Consider the following 19994-nt stretch of genomic DNA (forward strand, 5'->3'; position numbering starts at 1 on the left):
AGCCCATTCTCCCATTTCAGGACTCTGTATGTTAAGTGCCGACAAGTCGTTTCCGTCTTACGGTGACCCTGTGAATTAATGTCCTCCGAAATGTCCTATCGCCAATAGTCTTGCAAACTGAGGGCCGTGGTTTCCTTTGGGACCCTACCATCTCAATATTTATTTCATTTAAAGCCCTGCCTTTATTCTCACGGGGGGGGGACGACGACCCAATGTGGATTCCTCCATTCTCCTCTCCTCTGTTTTATCTTCACAACTACCCGGTGAGGTAGTTCAGGCTGAGATGGTGACTGGCCCAAGGTCATCCAACGGGCTCCTGTGGCGGAGTGTGGATTCAGAACTGGTTCTCCCAGTCAATGATCCCTCTAAGCTGTGGAGTCTTGTGAGCAAAAATTCTACTTGGTGAGCTACTGGCATTAAAGTTGTGAGTGAGCGATTTGGCTATGGCATAAATTAGTTTGCTCTGGAGCCATCCTTCCTGAGCTGAGACAAAAATGTGTAAGCCGGAGGCTAAAAACATGTGAGCTAGCTCACACGAACTCATCTTAGAGGGAACGCTGCTCCCAGCTCATAGTTCTACACTGGAACCTCTGGACCGTGGCGGCCCAGTGCCATCTCGTGCTGCTGCATGGTCAAGCCAGGCTTTACCTGGCTTCCCCAAAGTGAAAATGCGACCCAGCATTTGACAGTGGATCCATCATGCTCTATTTCAGGAGTAGGCCTTTAACAAAGCACATGGTTCTGGGCGGTTTGAGTTCTGAAGCCGTGTTTCTGTTAACCCCAAGGGACGTGGTCTTCTCCATTCCACCATTCGTTGCTCTCCTCCTCCATCTTTCACAGCCCTTTCCTCCACTTGTGCAGTTGAGTACAGTTATCACCAGCCCAGTATTCCCAGTGTCCTCTCCCTTTTCTGGTCTTTCTGCTCACCATGAGAACATAAGAGAAGCCAGTGTTGAATCAGGCCAGTGGCCCATCCAGCCCAACACTCTGTCACACAGTGGCCAAGAATACCAGGGGCCATCAGGAGGTCCAGCCCAGCAATGGGGCCAGGACACTAGAAGCCGTTGCCGCTGCCATGGTGGTTCCTGAGGCAACCAAAATGATGCCGGACTCACACATTATTGTTTCTTGCAAGAGAAGGAGTCCGCCTTCAGCCAAGAGAAAAGGCGGGATATAAATATTTTAAATAGCTGAGCGAGAGTTCAGATGCCACCTGGATTGCCTTAGCAACCACACTGAACAAAGCCATGTCTCCGTCTGTTTTCACCGCAGGGTCTGCCCCTGTGCAGTCACAGACATTCCTTTTTTGGAAAGTGTTCCTGCAATATGAGGTCCTACAGGGAAAATAAATATTCCTCTGCATACGTTTTCATAAAGCATAAATTGTCTCTGAAATCTTGGATTCATAAAGCTAATAATTATTGGGCTTGGGTCTAAGGGGTCTGTTGCCAGTTTGGTGTTCGAGTTGATTATTCCCTCCTCTCAAAATGTTTCATAGAGAATGTATAATCCAGACTTTGCTTAAAGGAATTGCTGGGCCCATTGTCTGTCTGAATATATCCTGTCCATGTAAATACAAGTTTAAGGGCAGAATCTGAGCTTTTTTTTTGCTGGACCTGCTGTAGTTCCATGGCAAGATTCCTAATTGGGGGAGGGTTAATGTCCCCCCCCCCCAAGCTATCATCTTATTTTTCCTGCTAGAGAATACCCTGCGATTGTGAGGCATAAAAATCTGGACTAATATCTTGAATCACCTTCCCTCTCTGTGTGTTTTCTCTGTTGTTGCTGCTAGGATTTTGTAGCTTGTTTTCCCACACAAAATCCAGGTTAGTTACATCTAATATTTACATTTACATTCAGGAGGGGAAGCACCATCTAGGAAGAGACCATACCTCCTTCATTACAGGGCACCGTGCTTCTTCTGAGATTGTGTCTGCTGCAATACATACACGTGGTATCTAGTAACAAAGTAGTATTTCATGAAAACTCTTCATCCATTTGCAAATATATGCAGATTCAGTCCATTAAAACACAAGAACATAAGAGAAGCCCAAGTTGGCTCAGGCCAATGGCCATCCAGTCCAACACTCTGTGTCACACAGTGGCCAAAAACACCAGAGGCCATCAGGAGGTCCAGCAGTGGGGCCAGGACAATAGAAGCCCTCCCACTGTTGCCCCCACCCCCCAAGCACCAAGAGTACAGTGCATCATTTGCCCCAGACTGAGAGTTCCTGGCTTGTGGATAATAGCCACTGATGGATATTTATTAAGATGTATTTAGCCGTGCGGCTGCCCTAATTCTGCACAATTATTAAATGCTTTGGGGTAATTATTTTGCCTCTTTTTCAGTTGGATGGCAGCCTGAGATGCTGAGCGGAGCCGTAAAAGCTTTTTACTTTTTGCAGTGCCCCTTGTCACGTACGTGGTCATGTGAAAGGGCATATTGTCTGAGGCTCTGTGCTTTCTGTAATTAAGCGGTGTGTGTGACACGGACTGGACCAGCCCGGTGCTACTGAATCCACACACAGCGTTCTGCACCCGTACCACACACTATTCCAGTTGTGCAAGCAAAGATGTTTTCGGGTGTGGTGTTTTTCCAGCAGCTCGTTCATGGTCTTGTGCAGCCACAGAGAGAGCTATAAATTGGCCTCCATAAAACAGCAAACCTTCAAGCTCGCTTATGTAACTCTGGAAAATGCTGCCAGCCATCCTGCTTTCTGTGTGGGAACGGGTAGGATTTTGCAGTAGCGTTCGTCAGAAATTAGCGGCTCCTACGATGCTAAAACTGTATTTTGCTAAGCAAGGAGCCCTCTTCCCACCTTAATTCATTCTCCCAGCAGCAACACTAATTGCAGGAAAAGCTAAGCCAAGGGCCCTGCTTAGCCAGGATTTGAGGCCAGCCGTTGTGTGAGTTGCTGTGCAGGCTCCGTTGGCTGGAAGGCTTCCTCGTGTCCTCGAAATCCGCCTTAACGTTACAGGCTGGTAGCTCTGAAGCATCAGAAATAGCAAAGATTGTATGCAGGCCGTGTCCCGTAGTGTGTGCAGATGGCACGAGGCGGAAAAATCCCCCGCCCCTTGAACCAGGGGATGTTGTTTACCTCCCTGCCCTGAAAACCTTTGGCTGCTGATTTTTTCCACGCACAAAGCCTCCCTTAAAGGGGCAAGACTTCAGACAGTCCTAGGCAGCGGTTGAGAGCTTGTTTGTCTATGCTGTTGGTATTGACCCAGTAGATAGCAGTCCCGAAGAGCGGGAAGTTCTCAGGTTGCCATGGCAATTAAAGATTGAGTCCTTGGGCTTAGGAAATGGCCTGCTGTCACCTGGGCTAGAATCGTGGCACCGATTAGTCCTTTGGAAGAGGGCTCTAAGCACAGGGTGGAAACGTGGCCGGTGGTAGGGTCCACTGTCCACTGAAACGCAGCAGTCAGGCACCTTAACCACCTGATACTCCTCCTCTCCTTTGTAGATCTCTCAACATGATGCTGACCAGCAAGAAGAACTTACCTGTGTGGTCTTTTCACGCGCTCAGCAATCTTGTTTAAATGACTTGCACACCACATTAGCATGCCATTCCAATTGTGCTAAAGTGGTATGCAAAGTGGCACACACAGAGAGAGAGAGAGAGAGAGAGAGAGAGAGAGAGAGAGAACAGTTTAAGTAAGGCAGTGGGAGTGTAAAATCATAGCACCGTAGAGATGGAACAGGCCATAGAGGCCATATAGTCTGACCCCCTACTCAATGCAGGAACAGCCTAAAGTATCCCTGGCAAGTGTTCATCCAGCTGCTGCTGCTCGAAGACTGCCAGTGAGGGGGAGCTCAGCACCTCTCATAAGAACATAAGAGAAGCCAATGTTGGATCAGGCCAATGGCTCATCTAGTCTAACACTCTGTCACACAGTGGCCAGAAATACCAGGGGCCATCAGGAGCAATGTTCCCTCTAAGCTGTGGAGGCTTGTGAGCAAAAATTCTACTTTGTGAGCTACTGACATAAAAGCTGTGAGCGAGGTGAGAGGAAAGCTCGGCCTCAGACTGTCATGCATAAAGCAGGGTGGTGGGAATGTGGTGTCAAGTCACAGCCAATTTATGGTGACACCAGCAGGTTTTTTAAAAAAGTTTTTTATTGAGAGAAAGAATAACAGAATAATCATTGACTAGAGAAAAGGCAATAAGTACATTTCTTGCTGATTGGAAACCCCTTATAGACTTCTTGCATGAAACAGATAAAAATGATTTGATGAATAAGGGGAAATACAGGTAATAGAAAAAAGAGAGCCTTTTCCTGTAACCACAGAATAAGAGAAAATTTTGTAATCATACTTAAATTTGCCTGAGAGAAAATCGGAAGCCTCCTTTATTTTATAGGAAGAAGAAAAGAAGAGATTGGATTTATACCCCGCCCTTCACCACCCAAAGAAGTCTCAGAGGGCCTTACAAACTCCTTTCCCTTCCCCACAACAGACACCCTTCTCTTCTTCTTCTTCTCTTCTTCTCGATCTTTTTATATAGTTCTTTCCCCCCTTCTGATGAGAACCAGTTTGGTGTGGTGGTTAAGTGCGCGGACTCTAATCTGGGAGAACTGGCTTTGATTCCCCACTCCACTTGCAGCTGCTTGGGCAAGCCATAGTTCTGGCAGAGCTGTTCTGTCAAGGGCCGTTCTCGGAAAGAGCTCTCTCAGCCCCATCTACCTCACAGGGTGCCTGTTGTGGGGAGGGAAAGGGAAAAGAGCTTGTAAGCTGCTCTGAGACTCTTGAGTGAAGGGCGGGGTATAAATCCAATCTCCTCCTCCTCCTCTTCCTCCCTTTTCTTTCACTGTTTCTTCGTTATTTGCGACCCCGTAGGGCTTTCAAGGCAGGAGACATTCAGAGGCAGTTTGTCTCTGCATAGCAACCCTGGACTTCTTTAGTGGTCTCCCATCCAAATGCTCCCCAGGGCTGGCCCTGCTTAGCTTCCAAGATCTAAGCAGTTATGTATCTGCTTGTTAACTTCATTCTTCTGACCGGACTTGTCCCTGTGAAGTTATTAAAGGTAATAACAGCAGGTTGGTTTGGTAACCCTGTGAATTCCTGCCTCCTCCTGGGCATCGCTACCCTGAAGCCAAATGAGGGTTCCCCCCAGCTCAGTCCAGCGTCTCCGCAAGGGAATGTAGAAACTGCTCCCAGCTGAAAGAACTAACTGTAGGGTTAGGCCTGAACGGGCCCAGCCCTCGATTAACTGGTATGAGATGCTGCAAGACAGGGTGTTGGGAGATCTGCCCGCAGGCGGGTTCAGCACACCCTGAGAACTAACTGTTCTGGTCACTGAAGTTTCACCTGTGCGCAAATAGTTGAATTAATTACATGCGTGCGTCAGCTTTTCTGTCTGGCATGAATGAACGGCAAAGGCAGCCATGGTTTTCTCTTTGGGAAGGCTCCTTGCCCTCCCATCCCCGCCAGTAGTCCGGGGAGAACCCAACGGTCGAGCAGAGCTGCTCTTACTGGCCAGTGGCCACCAGTTTCCAGTTGGGTTTCGCCAGCGAAGAATTTGAGCGTGGGGTAGCATGGCAGACGACAGTCCACTGGGAGACGCCTCCTTTTGGTTACGGCATTAATAGTTCTGTTTTTACAAACGGCAGCCACCCTTTATGAACCCAGGCTCTGAGGAACCTGGTTGCTCCTAAGGATTGTGCGCCTGGATTGGATCTTAGTGGTTCAGTCAGATGGTCTTTGTAACTGGTAGATGGATGGATGGACCTCCGACATTGACAGATGGTTTCTCTTAGCAAAAACGTACGTGGGCATACAACTGCAGTGCCTTTCAACTCTTGAGAGTGTAGTTTCTGATGATAAAGATTGAGTTTGGTGTAGTGGTTAAGTGCGTGGACTCTAATCTGGGAGAACCAGGTCTGATTCCCCACTCCTCCACTTGCAGCTGCTGGATGACCTTGGGCAACCCATAGTTCTGTCAGTGCTGTTCTCTCAAGGGTAGTTCTGGAAAGAGCTCTCTCAGCCCCACCTACCTCCCAGGTAGTGTTCCCTCTAAGCTGAGTTTGTGTGAGCTAGCTCACAGGTTTTTAGCCTCCAGCTCACACATTTTTGTCTTCGCTCAGGAAGGACGGCTCCAGAGCAAACTCATTGATGCAGCAGCCAAATCGCTTGCTCACAACCTTTAATGCCAGTAGCTCACAAAGTAGAATTTTTGCTCACAAGACTCCACAGGTTAGATGGAGCATTGCTCCCAGGGTGTCTGTTGTGGGGAGGGGAAAGGAAAGGAGTTTGTAAGCTGCTCTGAGACACTAAGTGAAGCGCAGGATATAAATCCAAGCTCCTCCTCCTCTTCTTTATTAGTCAGTGGGCTGAAGCTATAAGAGAGAGTGGCTGGCCACTGAATGATGGCTTGAGACCTCAGTTCCTTAGCCGCCTTGTTATTCTAAAGCTGTGAAAAGATAATATCTGCCTGGGTGCTCTTTGGAAATAAACTTGTCACTCGAGTAAGGCAAAGTTGGCCTGTGCCCTGCTTGGAGCCCTCCACAGCCAACGGCTCTGATTGCTTCTGGTGTCACTGTGCCACGAAGTGTGGTCATCCACACAGGATTTTTAAAAACAAAAACGGTGAAGCTTTTCTTTCATGAAGAGGCAGCGTGCATGGCATGAGCGGGACTCTTAATGATTTTTTTAAAATTTTGTCAAGCTACAGCCCCCCAGAAGTCATGCAGGGATATTAACTATGGTAGTTGAAAGCTGAGAATGGAGTGACTTTTTAGTTTGCACTCCAAGGAGTGCTGCGTGAAGGAAGTTCACGGGAGACAAAATATTGCTTCACCCTCTTAGGTGTTTAAATTGGCAGTGGAATTCTGGGGAGGAGTCCAAGTATACGCTTTCTTCCTCCTTCCCTGCAAATGCAAAACAGTTTTCTTTACTCCTGCCCAGCCGGTGTGCAGATAGGCATCTCAGCCGCTGAACTGAAACCGGATATTTATTGGGCATGTGTATACTTGGATGGCTGATAATGGGTTCCAGTCTGGAGTGGCTTAGACCGAAAACAATTCCGGCGTTCTTTTTTTGAGAAGCTCCTAAAATGTGTTCCTGTACATTCCAGCCTTGTAAGAGCCCCGTAAAGTTAGATATTACTGTTTATATGCATCTGCAGATCATGTTAGCTTCTGCGTTTGTAGAAGACACTTCTGTTTATCTTGAATTCACATTCCAGGTATTTGGAGGGGTGACTTCTGTCTGGTGTAGTGGTTTAAGTGCGTGATTCTTAACCCTACAGATTCTGTCCAGTCAGATAGAACACCTAAGCTAGACCGCTTTCACACTCTGACAAGACTCTTTAGTTCACATGCTCACATGTGGGAGGAGAACCTGCACACAAACAAGAAAGCAACCCACTTGACCGGAAGGAGCCCAGTCAGGAGCCCCAAGGGGATGTTTGCAGCCCCCCCACCTTGGGCAGCTTTAAATTCCATGCCCTTGGCATGCAATAAAGCCAGGTAATGACTTATCCACATTTATACCTTGCCTTTCTCCCCCACTGGAGACCCCCAAAGCATCTCTTCTCTTCCTCGCCTCCATTTTATCCCTTGCCCCAGACTGAGAGTTCCTATAAGAACATAAGAGAAGCCAGTGCTGGATCAGGCCAAGGGCCCATCCAGTCCAACACTCTGTGTGTCACACAGGGGCCAAAAATACCAGGTGCCATCAGGAGGTCCAGCAGCAGGGCCAGGACACTAGAAACCCTCCCACTGTTGCCTCCCCCCCAAGCACCAAGAAGACAGAGCATCCCTTGCCCCAAACTGAGAGTTCCAGAAGAACATAAGAGAAGCCCATGTTGGATCAGGCCAGTGGCCCCTCCAGTCTAACACTCTGTGTCACACAGTGGCCAAAAATACCAGGTGCCATCAGGAGGTCCATCAGTGGGGCCAGGACACTGGAAGCCCTCCCACTGTTGCTCCCGCCCGAACACCAAGAATATAGAGCATCCCTTGCCCCAGACCGAGAGTTCCTATAAGAACATAAGAGAAGCCAATGTTGGATCAGGCCAGTGGCCCCTCCAGTCCAACACACTGTGTCACACAGTGGCCAAAAATACTGGGTGCCATCAGGAGGTCCAGCAGTGGGGCCAGGACACTGGAAGCCCTCCCACTGTTGCCTCCACCCAAGCACCAAGAATATAGAGCATCCCTTGCCCCAGACCGAGAGTTCCTATAAGAACATAAGAGGAGCCAATGTTGGATCAGGCCAGTGGCCCCTCCAGTCCAACACACTGTATCACACAGTGGCCAAAAATACCAGGTGCCATCAGGAGGTCCATCAGTGGGGACAGGACACTGGAAGCCCCACTGTTGCTCCCCCCCAACACCAAGAATATAGAGCATCCCTTGCCCCAGACCGAGAGTTCCTATAAGAACATAAGAGAAGCCAATGTTGGATCAGGCCAATGGCCCCTCCAGTCCAACACTCCGTGTCACACAGTGGCCAAAAATACCAGGTGCCATCAGGAGGTCCATCAGTGGGGACAGGACACTGGAAGCCCCACTGTTGCTCCCCCCCTCCCCCAACACCAAGAATACAGAGCATCACTTGCCCCAGGTTCATGTAGCTCAAAAGAGTGGCAAAGAGTTGTGGGCAAGATCTGGGAAACCAGGTGGTGGGCACCCACTGCCCCAGCCCCCCACCTTCATCTTTTGCTCCCTCATCACTAGAATATCCTTCAGCCTAATCTGATTTTTTTCCCTTTTTCATTCAAGCGACTGTAAGACTTGTCTTTTCCTTTTGCTCTGGATGTGAAGTCAGGCAGTTCTCTGTCTGTGGAGTGCTTTGGCTCAATCTGCTGCCCAGCTTCAAGTTATTTAAACTGTCCACAGCGCTGTTTTCTATCCTGTTACACAATGGCAAACGTCGTTCCCACATTCCCAAGTTAGCAGAACACTGATGGAAAAGCGAGTTTATGATGCTTTGCAGGCTTTCCGTGGCGTCACAGGTTTACCTACTGGGACGCATTTCTCCTATTTGAGAACCTGTTAAAATACTTGTGGCCATTCTAAAAACATAGCTAACCTAAACCGCGGCTGCATTTAAACATCGGGACAAACGTCTTGTTGTTTGTGAAAAGGTGGGCTTGTGTGCTCTGCCACACGGTGTAGGCACCTTGGTTTTTGAGTGAGTGAGCTTGTTTGGCTTAACGGTTTAGGCTCCCCACATGAGGGGAGGGAGTCAGTTCCAATTCACCAGATCTGTACATTTTTGGATATTGTGGGAAGTTAAAGTTGAAGTTGTCTTCATGTAAAAGGGGAGAGGAGGAGTGTTTGTGAGAAAAGCATTCGCTGTGCTCTGTGTTGGTGAGCGGTGCAAAGTGCAGGAAAACCTGTAACATTAATGGGGAGGAGGGTGTGAAATGTGGAGGACAAGGGTAACGGCACCTTGAACCTGAATGGCACTTTGATAGCAAAAGAAGTAAAACACACTTGGAAGTTCAAGTATTTTCCTCCTTCGCTGATTCACCACCATGCTGCCTGTTCCTAATTTTAGTCTGCTGGAGCGCCTGATGCTGTAAATGCTTTGTGACAAATGTCATGTTTTATATAACTTTTTGAACCGCAGTGAGATGTGTGTAGGTTTAAAAAAGGAGACTTGCTTATGCAACCGTGTCACAGTCTGAACTAAACATCTTTTCTGCTTTTCTCCCCGCAATAGTGTGCAGGTCTAACAAAAGTCCCTGGGTCTGTCTGACTTGCTCGAGTGTCCACTGTGGAAGGTGGGTATCGTAAGACTGTGGCTGCACACTCCGTTTTAGTATCATGGGTGGCCAGCTGGTGGCCCGAATGCAACAATTCACACAGGGGAGGAGGGGAGTCTGCAGCTCACCTGGACAAGAGCAGTATGGGCCGTTTGCATGGCATTACTCGTGTGGAAGGGGCTGCGGTGGCTCAGTGGTTAAGATGCTGAGTTGCAGACCGGAAGGTCGGTAGTTCGGCAGTTCGGGACCCGAGTGCTGCGTGATGGAGTGAGCTCCTGTTTCTGGCCGCAGCTCCTGCCAAGCTAGCAGTTCGAAAGCAAGAAATTGCAAGTAGATAAATAGGTACCGCTTCAGTGGGAAGGTAACAGCGTTCCGTGCCCCTCGACGTCCAGTCATGCTGGTCACATGACCACGGAGACGTCTTCAGACAGCGCTGGCTCTTCGGCTTTGAAACAGAGACGAGCACTGCACCCTTGGAGTCAGATTCGACTGGCTTTTGAGCAAGGGAAACCTTCACCTATTTGTGTTGAGACATAAACCTGCGTGGCTGCCTGCTAGTCCCCAGTGCAAGTCTGCTTCCAGGAAAGCAGAGGAACCACTACAAAGCTTGAGTAGCTCCAGAGGTACCATGTGCACAGCAATGCTCCCTCTAAGCTGTGGAGTCCTTTGAGCAAAAATTCTACTTTGTGAGCAGGTGATTAAACTTGTGAGCAGGTGATTTGGCTAGTGCATCAATTAGGTTGCTCTGGAGCCCTCCTTCCTGAGGGAAGACAAAAATGTGTGAGCCGGAGGGTAAAAAACTGTGAGCTGGCTCATACCAACTCAGCTTAGAGGGAACACTGGTGCACAGTAGAGTGACGTGCCACGCTTGCCCAAAGAGGCGAAGGGTGAATGTTGTCAGGATTTGGCCAAGGGAAAGGAGGCACGGCTTCCCCTTGGAGGAGACAGTCCAGCCCAGAGGCTGCTCCTTAAAAAAGCATAAATGTGTTTGACTCTTCCTGAGTGCAGAAAAAGAAGTAAAAGTGCTTTGCAATAAGAAGGTTTAAGGCAAACCACTGCCCTTTTAATTAAATGGCAGATAATCCATAAGAACATAAGAAACGCCAGTGTTGGATCAAACCAATGGCCCATTCAGTCCAACACTCTGGGTCACACAGTGGCCAAAAACACCAGGTGCCCTCAGGAGGTCCGGCAGTGGGGCCAGGACACTAGAAGCCCTCCCACTGGTGCCCCCCAAGCACCAAGATGACAGAGCATCACCTGCCCCAGAGTTCCCACCTATACCTTGTGGCTAATAGCCACTGATGGACCTCTGCTCCATATGTTGATCCAATCCCCTCTTGAAGCCGTCCATGCTTGTAGCCACTGCCATCTCCCGTGGCAGTGAATTCCATGTGTTCTTTGGGTGAGTTTTATTGCAGGATTTCTGATATCTTATATCGAACTGACAAAAAACAAAACCCTTTGGAGCAAAAACAGAAAAGCAGTTCCTAATCACGGTAGAGTGTTTTTAAAAACTGCTTGGATGTTTGCACTTTACGCCTAAGAGAACTTGGACAATCAGTGTATGGAAGGAGAAGTGAACGCCGTCATAATTAGAGCTCACTCGGTGATAAGAGTATTAGGGAGGACGTCTTCTATGACCTAACCTTTCTGCGGCTTCCCTTTCAGGTATGTGAATGGCCACGCAAAGAAACATTACGAAGATGCCCAGGTCCCTTTAGCCAGCCTCAAGAGATCAGAGAAGCCCGAGAAAGTTCAGCATACGGTGTGCATGGATTGCAGTAGTTACAGCACTTACTGGTAAGTGGATGTTCCTAGCATTTGGGACGATTGCATTTCTTGTAGTGCTTTTCATTAAGGGGAGTCAGTTTGATGAAGTGGTTTAGTGCATGGACTCTAATCTGGGAGAACCGGGTCTGATTCCCCACCCCTTCACAGGCAGCAGCAGCTGGATGACCTCGGGGAAGCCGTAGTTCTGTCAGAGCTGTTCTTGAAAAAGAGCAGTTCTCTCAGAGCTCTCTCAGCCGGACCTACCTCCCAGGGGGTTTGTTGTGGGAAGGGAAAGGAGTTTGTAAGCCACTCTGAGACTCCTTTGGGTAGTGAAGGGCGGGGTATAAAGCCAATCTCCTCTTCTCTTCTTCATTTGTCAGTGCTCAAAGCGCTCAGCCTGGAAACTTGTGATGTACTTCTTGCTGTTAGCCTCTGTGTCACCTAGCTTGTGTGCGCGTGTGTTTATATTGCTAACCCGCCCTATGTTGGAGGCTCAAGACAGGTGAAAGCAGCACCCAAAGGATCTTCGTAAATCTTGAATGTCAGGCTTCTCAGTTGCTGGGAGAGTCAGTCTCGTTCGGCCTGCTTGTTGCACTTGGAAGCTCAGCCTGCCTTGCCCAAACACGCACCAGTCCCTCCCCGCCTACTTGGAATACCACAAATCACATTTTGACTTTCGCAAGCGATCGAGTCCCTTAACGGGAAACTTCCTGGTGTTGGTCATGTTGCATAATAAGATGAGAGCCGTATGATCTTTAAACGCAGCCGTTTGTCAGGGTCTCGGTGAGACATGGTTACTGACCAAAGATGAGAGCCGTATGATCTTTAAACGTGGCCGTTTGTCAGGGTCTCGGTGAGACATGGTTGTCGGCTTGCCTGTCTGCATGTCTGAGCTGCAGCATCGTGATACACTGGAAGCCGGCAGCGGGTGCCTCCCTCTCCCCAGCAGTGTTCCCTCTAAGCTGAGTCAGTGTGAGCTGGCTCCCAGTTTTTTAGCCTCCAGCTCACACGTCTTTGTCTTAGCTCAGGAAGGATGGCTCCAGAGCCAACTAATTTATGCAGCAGCCAACTTGCTCGCTCACAACTTTAATGCTGGTAGCTCAGAATATAGACTTTTTGCTCACAGGACTCCACAGCTTAGAGGGAGCATTGCTCCCCAGGGCCATGATTTGCCCTAGCTGATGTGTTATCTCGAGTGGCGTGGCTGCCGCCGCCACTGCAACCACGGCTGCACTTCTCAGGACGATGCAGGGATCTGCCACCCACGTGACTACGACAGATGGTGTGGATTACGATCCTGCTGGCGGCGTGGGAATGAAGGGCCGTCGCCAGCACGGCACAGACCCTTTCGACTTGGCACAGGGACGGACATGGCTGCTCTTCCTGATAACATGTAAACTGGGGTGCAGATGGGGCAGCTCTCTCTTCTTTTGATCCCCCGTGATGCGTTTCTGCCCCCCCCCCATTATCTCTCTTCTGTCTGGTCGTCATGTTCTGAGGCTGGTTCGTGTGGCTGGAAACGGCTGTCCTCTTCCTTCTCCCGCTTCCTGTCTTGCTTGCCTCCCTCGAGGCTTCTCACACGCTGCTTAGCAAGCCGAACACGCCCAGTCTGTCCTCGTGTGACCCTCTTTCTAGACCCCGGCAAGCAAAGTGTTGTATTGAGTTAAAACTGAAACATAGCCAGTGTACTGGTGGTTGTTAAAAGCCAGCCCAAACATGAAGGTTTCACAGCGCCCTTGGAAGAGAGCCAGTTTGGTGTAGTGGTTAGGAGCGTGGACTCTAATCTGGGAGAACCGGGTTTGATTCCCCACTCCTCCACACGTAGCTGCTGGCGTGAGCTTCACAAGTTCTCTCAGATCTGCTCTCTCAAGCATTTCTGGTGTAGTGGTTAGGAGCACGGACTCTTATCTGGGAGAACCGGGTTTAATTCCCCATGCTTCCACAGGCAGCTGCTGGTGTGACCTTAGGTTGGTCACAAGTTATTTTGGAGCTGTTCTCTCAGGAGCAGTTCTCTCAGAGCTCTCTCAGCCCCACCTCCCTCACAGGGTGTCTGCTGTGGGGAGGGGAAGGGAAAGGAGATTGTAAGACACTCTTGAGACTCCTTCGGGTAGTATAAGTCCAATCTCTCCCTCTTCTTCTTCCTCTTCTTTGCATCAGAGTTCAGACAGGGTGTAAGCCAAGGACTTCCTCAGTAGCGCAGCCACCACAGAGAGCTCCTGTCTTGGATGCCTTGGCAATGTTAGCTCCATGATCCAAGCCCCTGAAATGTTCAGGTTGCCCTTTCTGGTGTGGTCTTCCTTGCTGAAGAGATTTCATGTCTCTTGTGTGAGTGGAGAGAATTAGTCTTTGGGTAGGGGCGGAGGAGGGGAGGGAGGCAGAATTTGAATACTTGTTTCTTATTTCCCCAAAAGAATTATTTCTTGAAATTATGCATTAAAAATCACAAATCAGGCAGATATGGCGTCTCCATCATTAAACTAGAATGTTCCCCCCACTTTTCTGGTTTGTAGGCATTTTCTAAAGTTACATGTGTCATGTGGTCGGGAGCCTAGGTGCTTACATTTTTAAAAATGCATCTTGACATTTCAGTATACCCGTTTTTATATCTTAAATATCTATTTTTGCAGCCATGCCTGCTTCTTCTTATAAAGAGAGCTGCCGCCGCCGCCACAAGTCCATGTCCATTATTAATCAAATAAGGCCCTGTATGCCAAAGGGTACATCAGATTCAGGCTGTGCAGAAGCTGTAGAAGATGATCAGTCCTTTAAACGTACGATCACTTAAGGTGGTACCTGCAGAAGTGTGCCTGCACACGGAAGCTTATGCCCAGAATTAAACCTGTTGGTCTTAAAGATGCCACTGGTCTCAAACTTCATTCTGTTGCTTCAGACCAACATGGCTATTCACCTGAATCCACTTAAGGTAGTGAAAGCAGAAAAGAGCCAGAGCAGAGTCCAGGAGCACCTTAAAGACTAACAAAATATGTGGCAGGGTATGAGCTTTTGTGAGTCACGGCTCACTTCTTCAGACTCAGATACCTGAAGAGGTGAGCAGTGACTCATGAAAGCACCTCCCCTGCCACCGATTTTGTTTGCCTTTAAGGTCCTGCTGGACTCTTGCTCTCTTTTCTACTGCTACAGACAGACTAACACGGTGACCCATCTTGAAGGTAGTGAAAGTTTAGCATAATAAATGGTAATAAATATATGTTTGCATCCTTTTAAAAAAAAAAGAAAGAAAGAAAAAGGTTGCAAATAGCAGCCTACTCGGCAGCGTGTCTGTTTACATCATGTAAAATAGGATGTGGACAAAATCGAGAGGGTGCAGAAGAGAGTGACGAGGATGATCGGGGGTCTGGAGGCTGAGCCCTACGAGGAAAGGCTGAGGCCCCTGGGAATCTTTAGTTTGGAGAAGAGGAGATTGAGGGGGGGACAGGATGGCTCTCTTTAAATATTTGAAAGGCTGTCCTTTGGAGGAGGGCAAGGAGCTGTTCCAGTTGGCAGCAGAGGACAGGACCCGAAGCAACGGGTTTAAATGACACGCAGAAAGGTATTGGCTGGATATTAGGAGAAAGTTTTTCACAGTCAGAGTGGCTCAAAGGTGGAATCAGCTGCCTAGGGAGGTGGTGAGCTCCCCTTCACTGACAGCTTTCAGGAAGAGGCTGGACGAATATTTGTCAGAGATGCTTTAGGCTGGTCCTGCATTGGGGCAGAGGGTTGGACTAGGTGGTCTCTATGGCCCCTTCCCACTCTATGATTTTATGCATAGTTTACCTCTCTCACTTGGTCTCAAGGCAAATGACCCGTAGTGAGTGGATACAGTCTCTGTGTTGGGCAGGCCTTTCCCTGCCTGTGCCATTCGCTTATGGGGTGGGACCCTCGGAGAGGGCCATGGTGTCTGTCTGAGCTGCAGTTTTGCAGGAGAGGTGGCCAGAAGCCACTTCAGAGACACGGCCTGTTTAGGTGGGTGGGATGAGAGAACTGCCGCCCTTCTTCTGGCAGCCTTTCTTTGCCCCTCTTGGTCAATCCTTCTAACGGCAGGATTTGGGCAGGATTTTGCCCTGCAACTGAAGAAGCACCCATTATCTCACCACCACCTGCGACGATCCAGGCTTGTCTGAAACCTGACGGATGGATGACAGGGTTTTGTGTTTTGCTGCAGTTACCGCTGTGATGACTTTGTCGTCAACGATACCAAGCTGGGCCTGGTACAGAAAGTCCGAGAGCACCTGCAGAATTTGGAAAAGTAAGCAACGGATTTCTACTCCTGAGGGCTTGGGTAGTGCAGCAGTTTACTAGTATTCCTAGTCGGCAGTTTGTCTTTGCACGTGAAGGGCACAGACAGAAAATCCAGGTGGTGCCAGTTGATCAACACAGGGCACAGTTTGCTGGGAAACTTTCCTTTACAATGTGTATTGAAATGAGGGCAACCGAAATAGGGGCCTTGGCTAACTGGAAGAGCTTCTGCTTGGCATGCCCAAGCTCCCAGGTTCAGTCCCCGGCATCTCCAGTTAAAAAGGACCAGGCAGGAGGTGATGGGAAAGACCTCCGCCTGAGACCCTGGCGGGCTGTAAACAGGGGCTGTGGCTCAGTGATAGAGCCTCTGCTTGGCAGGCAGAAGGTCCCAGGTTCAATCCCCGGCATCTCTAGTTAAAAGGGCCAGGCAGGCGGTGATGGGAAAGACCTCCACCTGAGACCCTGGAGAACTGTAAAGAGAGGCTGTGGCTCAGTGGCAGAGCCTCTGCTTGGCATGCAGAAGGTCCCAGGTTCAGTCCCTAGCATCTCCAGTTAAAAGGGAATCAGGCAGGAGGTGATGGGAAAGACCTCAGCCTGAGACCCTGGAGAGCCACTGCCAGTCTGAGTAGACAACACTGACCTTGATGGACCAAGGGGGGGGTTTCTAATTCTGTATCAGGCAGCTTCATGTGTTCATCTGTGCCCAAGAGGCACACCATGCCCTTAAGCTGTTCTTGGTGGATTGTAGCTGGGATTATACCTTTCACTGTGTGCTCTGTTAAAATCTATTGCCCCAGATGGCCTCAGGGCAGGCACCGAAATGTCTGGGGCTGGCCTGGAACCCACAAACGCATGGATGTTATGAGGTTCCAGACGTCGGGGTGCCTTCGCTTTGGATGGCAGTGGGGAGTTAAAAGTATCACGTTTAGAATAACATCTGCGTGAGCAGAGAGATGCTCTGGTGTGGGGGATCTGCAGTGTGAGTTATTTCAGAGAGGAGTTTTGATTCTAATTAGGGCACGGGCTCACGGGCGCTTGCTGTAGCAAAACCTAATCAGATTAATTTGGATATTCTATGATTACCAGATAGAATTGGCTTTCAGCGTCGTGCCCCGGGGAACGGAGAAGTCTATTTTGAGGCCACCGTGAATTTTTCACGGGAGCTTTGAGACCGATGGGGTGTGTGTCTGTATTGCATGCGGGAGCACTGTCACAGATGTGACTGCGCGGTTCGGACATTCTGGCCGACCTCTGCCCCTTTGGATCACTTGGTATGTTTTTAACAGCCGCTTTCTTCCTTTGCCACAGTTCCGCTTTCACAGCAGACCGACACAGGAAAAGAAAACTTCTGGAAAGCGCCTCTCTGAAGAGCAAATTACTGAAAATAAACGTAGGTACAAACGTCATTGTTTACGGGGTCATTGAGGGTGCAGTCCTAGCATAAGAGTGTTGGGAGCAAATGCTGTAAAATCCATGGAATGTCTTGGGTTCTCAGTGTAGCTTTCCAGTGCTCTCACCCCCAAGGCCCTCGGATGACATTTTCAGTCTTGGTGCGCTTGATTCAAACTGTCATTTGAAGCAGGCCGATCCTTTAGCCTCCTGTCTGAGTAGCAGAGCCTTCACCCAATGCTAAAAAATTCCAACTGATTCTGTAGAGATGCCCTGATGTTTGGCTACTGTTCTGTTCAGCCTCATGAGACGTTCATAAAATGAGGAGCGTGGTTCCTTTGCTCGGTTGGGAAGCTGGGGTATGGAGAACGCAAGTTCTAATTCCTGCTTTGCCACGATGCTCACCAGCGGGTCTTAAACCGATCCCCCCACCCCCAGGTCTGGCCCCCTGCACATACTCGGAGCTCCTTGGGTGAAGGCGGGGCAGAAATAGCTCTTTGCTTACAGAAATTGGACCTACAGGAGAGGCAAGTGATTGGCGCATCTGCATTACTTAAACCTGCCCCACTTTTCCCTGAGGGCTTCTTTCTTGGTATTTTCTGGTTTGCAGGGGAACACCACAGCCCTGTGTGCCACGGGCCTTCGGAACCTGGGGAACACGTGTTTTATGAACGCAATCCTTCAGTCTCTCAGGTATCTTTTTTTTAATTAGTGCTGTGGGGTATATGAGAAGCTGGACTTCCAAATAGCATGCATAAGAACATGCAAAAGCTCATAAGAACATCAGAAGAGTGCTGCTGGATCAGCCCAGTGGTCCATCTAGTAGAAGAAGAAGAAGAAGAGATTGGATTTATACCCCACCCTTCACTACCCAAAGGAGTCTTAGAGCGGCTTACAAACTCCTATCCCTTCCCCTTCCCACAACAGACACCCTGTGAGGTGGGTGGGGCTGAGAGAGCTCTTGTCAGAAACTGCTCTTTTTCAAGAACAGCTCTGACAGGAGTACGGCTTGCCCAAGGTCATCCAGCAGGTGCTAGTGGAGGAGTGGGGAATCAAACCCGGTTCTCCCAGATTAGAGTCTGCGCACTTAACCACTACACCAAACTGGCTCTAGTCCACCCATCTAGTCCACCCATCTGCCTCACACAGTGGCCAGATGTCCAGCAGTGGATGTCCAGCAATGGGGCGTAGAGGCCAAGGCCTTCCCCTGATGTTCCCTCCTGGCTCTGGGATTCAGAGGATTAGTGCGTCTGAACGTGGAGCTTCTCTTTAGTCCACCATGGCTCTAATTTAGTCCATCAGTAGACTTCTTCCCCATGAATCTGCCTCATCCCATTTTAAAGCTGTCTATACCTGTGGCCATCACTAAGTCTTCTGGCAGCACAGTCTGCATTTTGATCACTTGTTCAGTAAAGAAGTATTTCCTCTTGTCCTTCCTCAATCTGCTGCCCATCAGCTTCATTGGATGCCCCTCGAGTTTGAGTATTTGGGGACAGGGAGAAAAATTTCTCTTTGTCAATTCTTTGTCAGCGTTCTCTCCACCCCATGCATCATTTTATAACACACACACCCCTGGTCCCCAGACTCTTCAGCCTTTCCTCCCAGGGAAGGTGCTCTAATCTCCGAACCGTCTTGGCTGCCTCTATCTGTACCTTTCCCAGCTCTGCAGTGTCCTTTTTGAGGTACAGGGACCAGAACTGCACACAGCACTCCAAAACGAGGCCGTACCACACCAAGGGCATTCTAATATGGGCTGTTTTGTTTTCAGTCCCTTTGCCAGTAATCACCAGCACAGAGTTTGCCTTTTTCGCTTGCTGCCTCACACTGCGGCTAACACTTTTATTGAGCCATCCACTACGACCCCGAGGTCTCTTTCCTTCTTTGCAAGTTCAGACTCAAGAGCCAGTCTGGTGTGGTGGTTAAGTGCGCGGACTCTAATCTGGGAGAACCGGGTTTGATTCCCAACTCCTCCACATGCAGCCAGCTGGGTGACCTTGGGTCAGTCACAAGTTCTCTCAGAGCTGTTCTTGAAAAAGAGCTGTTACTGTCAGAGCCCTCTCAGCCCCACCGACCTCACAGGGTGCCTGTTGTGGGGAGGGGAAGGGAAAGGAGTTTGTAAGCCGCTCTGAGGCGCCTTCGGGTAGTGAAGGGCGGGGTATAAATCCAATCTCCTCCTCCTCCTCAAATAACATTTAGTTGGAATTTTTAAAAAATCCACAGTTCCTTTAATCTGCACCTGCACAATCTAGTTTTGTCAGCTTGTGTTCCTGCCAGTGACGCACCTATACCTGTCACGCAGTTCTAAAACATTCACATTGTACGTGATTGAGCAGCAAACACAAAGCACCATCCAGTGGGTCTCTGCCACCAGCTAAAAGGTGACTCCCGATGCACAGGAAACAGCGAGGGGGTTCTTTCCCTCCCTTCCCACCCTGCCACATTTTCCAGGTTTGTATTTCCTTCTTTTGCAGCAACATCCAACAGTTCTGCTGCTACTTCAAAGAGTTGCCTGCCGTGGAGCTCCGGAACGGGAAGACAGCAGGCCGGCGAACGTACCACACCCGGAGCCAAGGAGATAATGGCGTGTAAGTCAGCCCCCTTCCGGGGGGACCAGCAGCCTCGTGAGGCCGAGAGAAGCGGGGGAGTTTCTGCGCTTGCTTTGGCGTTCTGGTGTTGGTCCAGGAATAGACTGACAAGCAAAAACCTGCACAGCGAAGGGAATCAGCTAAAATATTCGTATTTGGAATTGGTAACCCTTGCATGGAGATTGAGTGACTCTCCCCCCCCCCCAATATTGTTCAAAAAAATCTCACAGTAACGGTACGGGTGAAAACGTCACACAATAACCTGACCTCATAAGTGTCAGTAACTGATTGAACGGTG

The 19994-nt window shown here is 49.3% G+C and overlaps 1 protein-coding gene across 1 annotated transcript in view; it reads left to right on the plus strand.

Annotated features, from left to right (window-relative positions):
- The window catches only part of USP3 (ubiquitin specific peptidase 3), a 67401-nt gene that overhangs the window by 31727 nt on the left and 15680 nt on the right, over positions 1-19994 (plus strand). Inside the window, exons 2-7 of the mRNA XM_015420125.1 lie at positions 9671-9731; positions 11385-11516; positions 15649-15732; positions 17031-17112; positions 17722-17804; positions 19583-19696. Coding sequence (XP_015275611.1) covers positions 9671-9731; positions 11385-11516; positions 15649-15732; positions 17031-17112; positions 17722-17804; positions 19583-19696 — 556 coding nt within the window. The remainder of the gene's footprint in view (positions 1-9670; positions 9732-11384; positions 11517-15648; positions 15733-17030; positions 17113-17721; positions 17805-19582; positions 19697-19994) is intronic.

Source organism: Gekko japonicus, unplaced genomic scaffold, assembly GCF_001447785.1.
Source record: "Gekko japonicus isolate JY-2015 unplaced genomic scaffold, Gekko_japonicus_V1.1 scaffold369, whole genome shotgun sequence".
Taxonomy (NCBI): Eukaryota; Metazoa; Chordata; class Lepidosauria; order Squamata; family Gekkonidae; genus Gekko; species Gekko japonicus.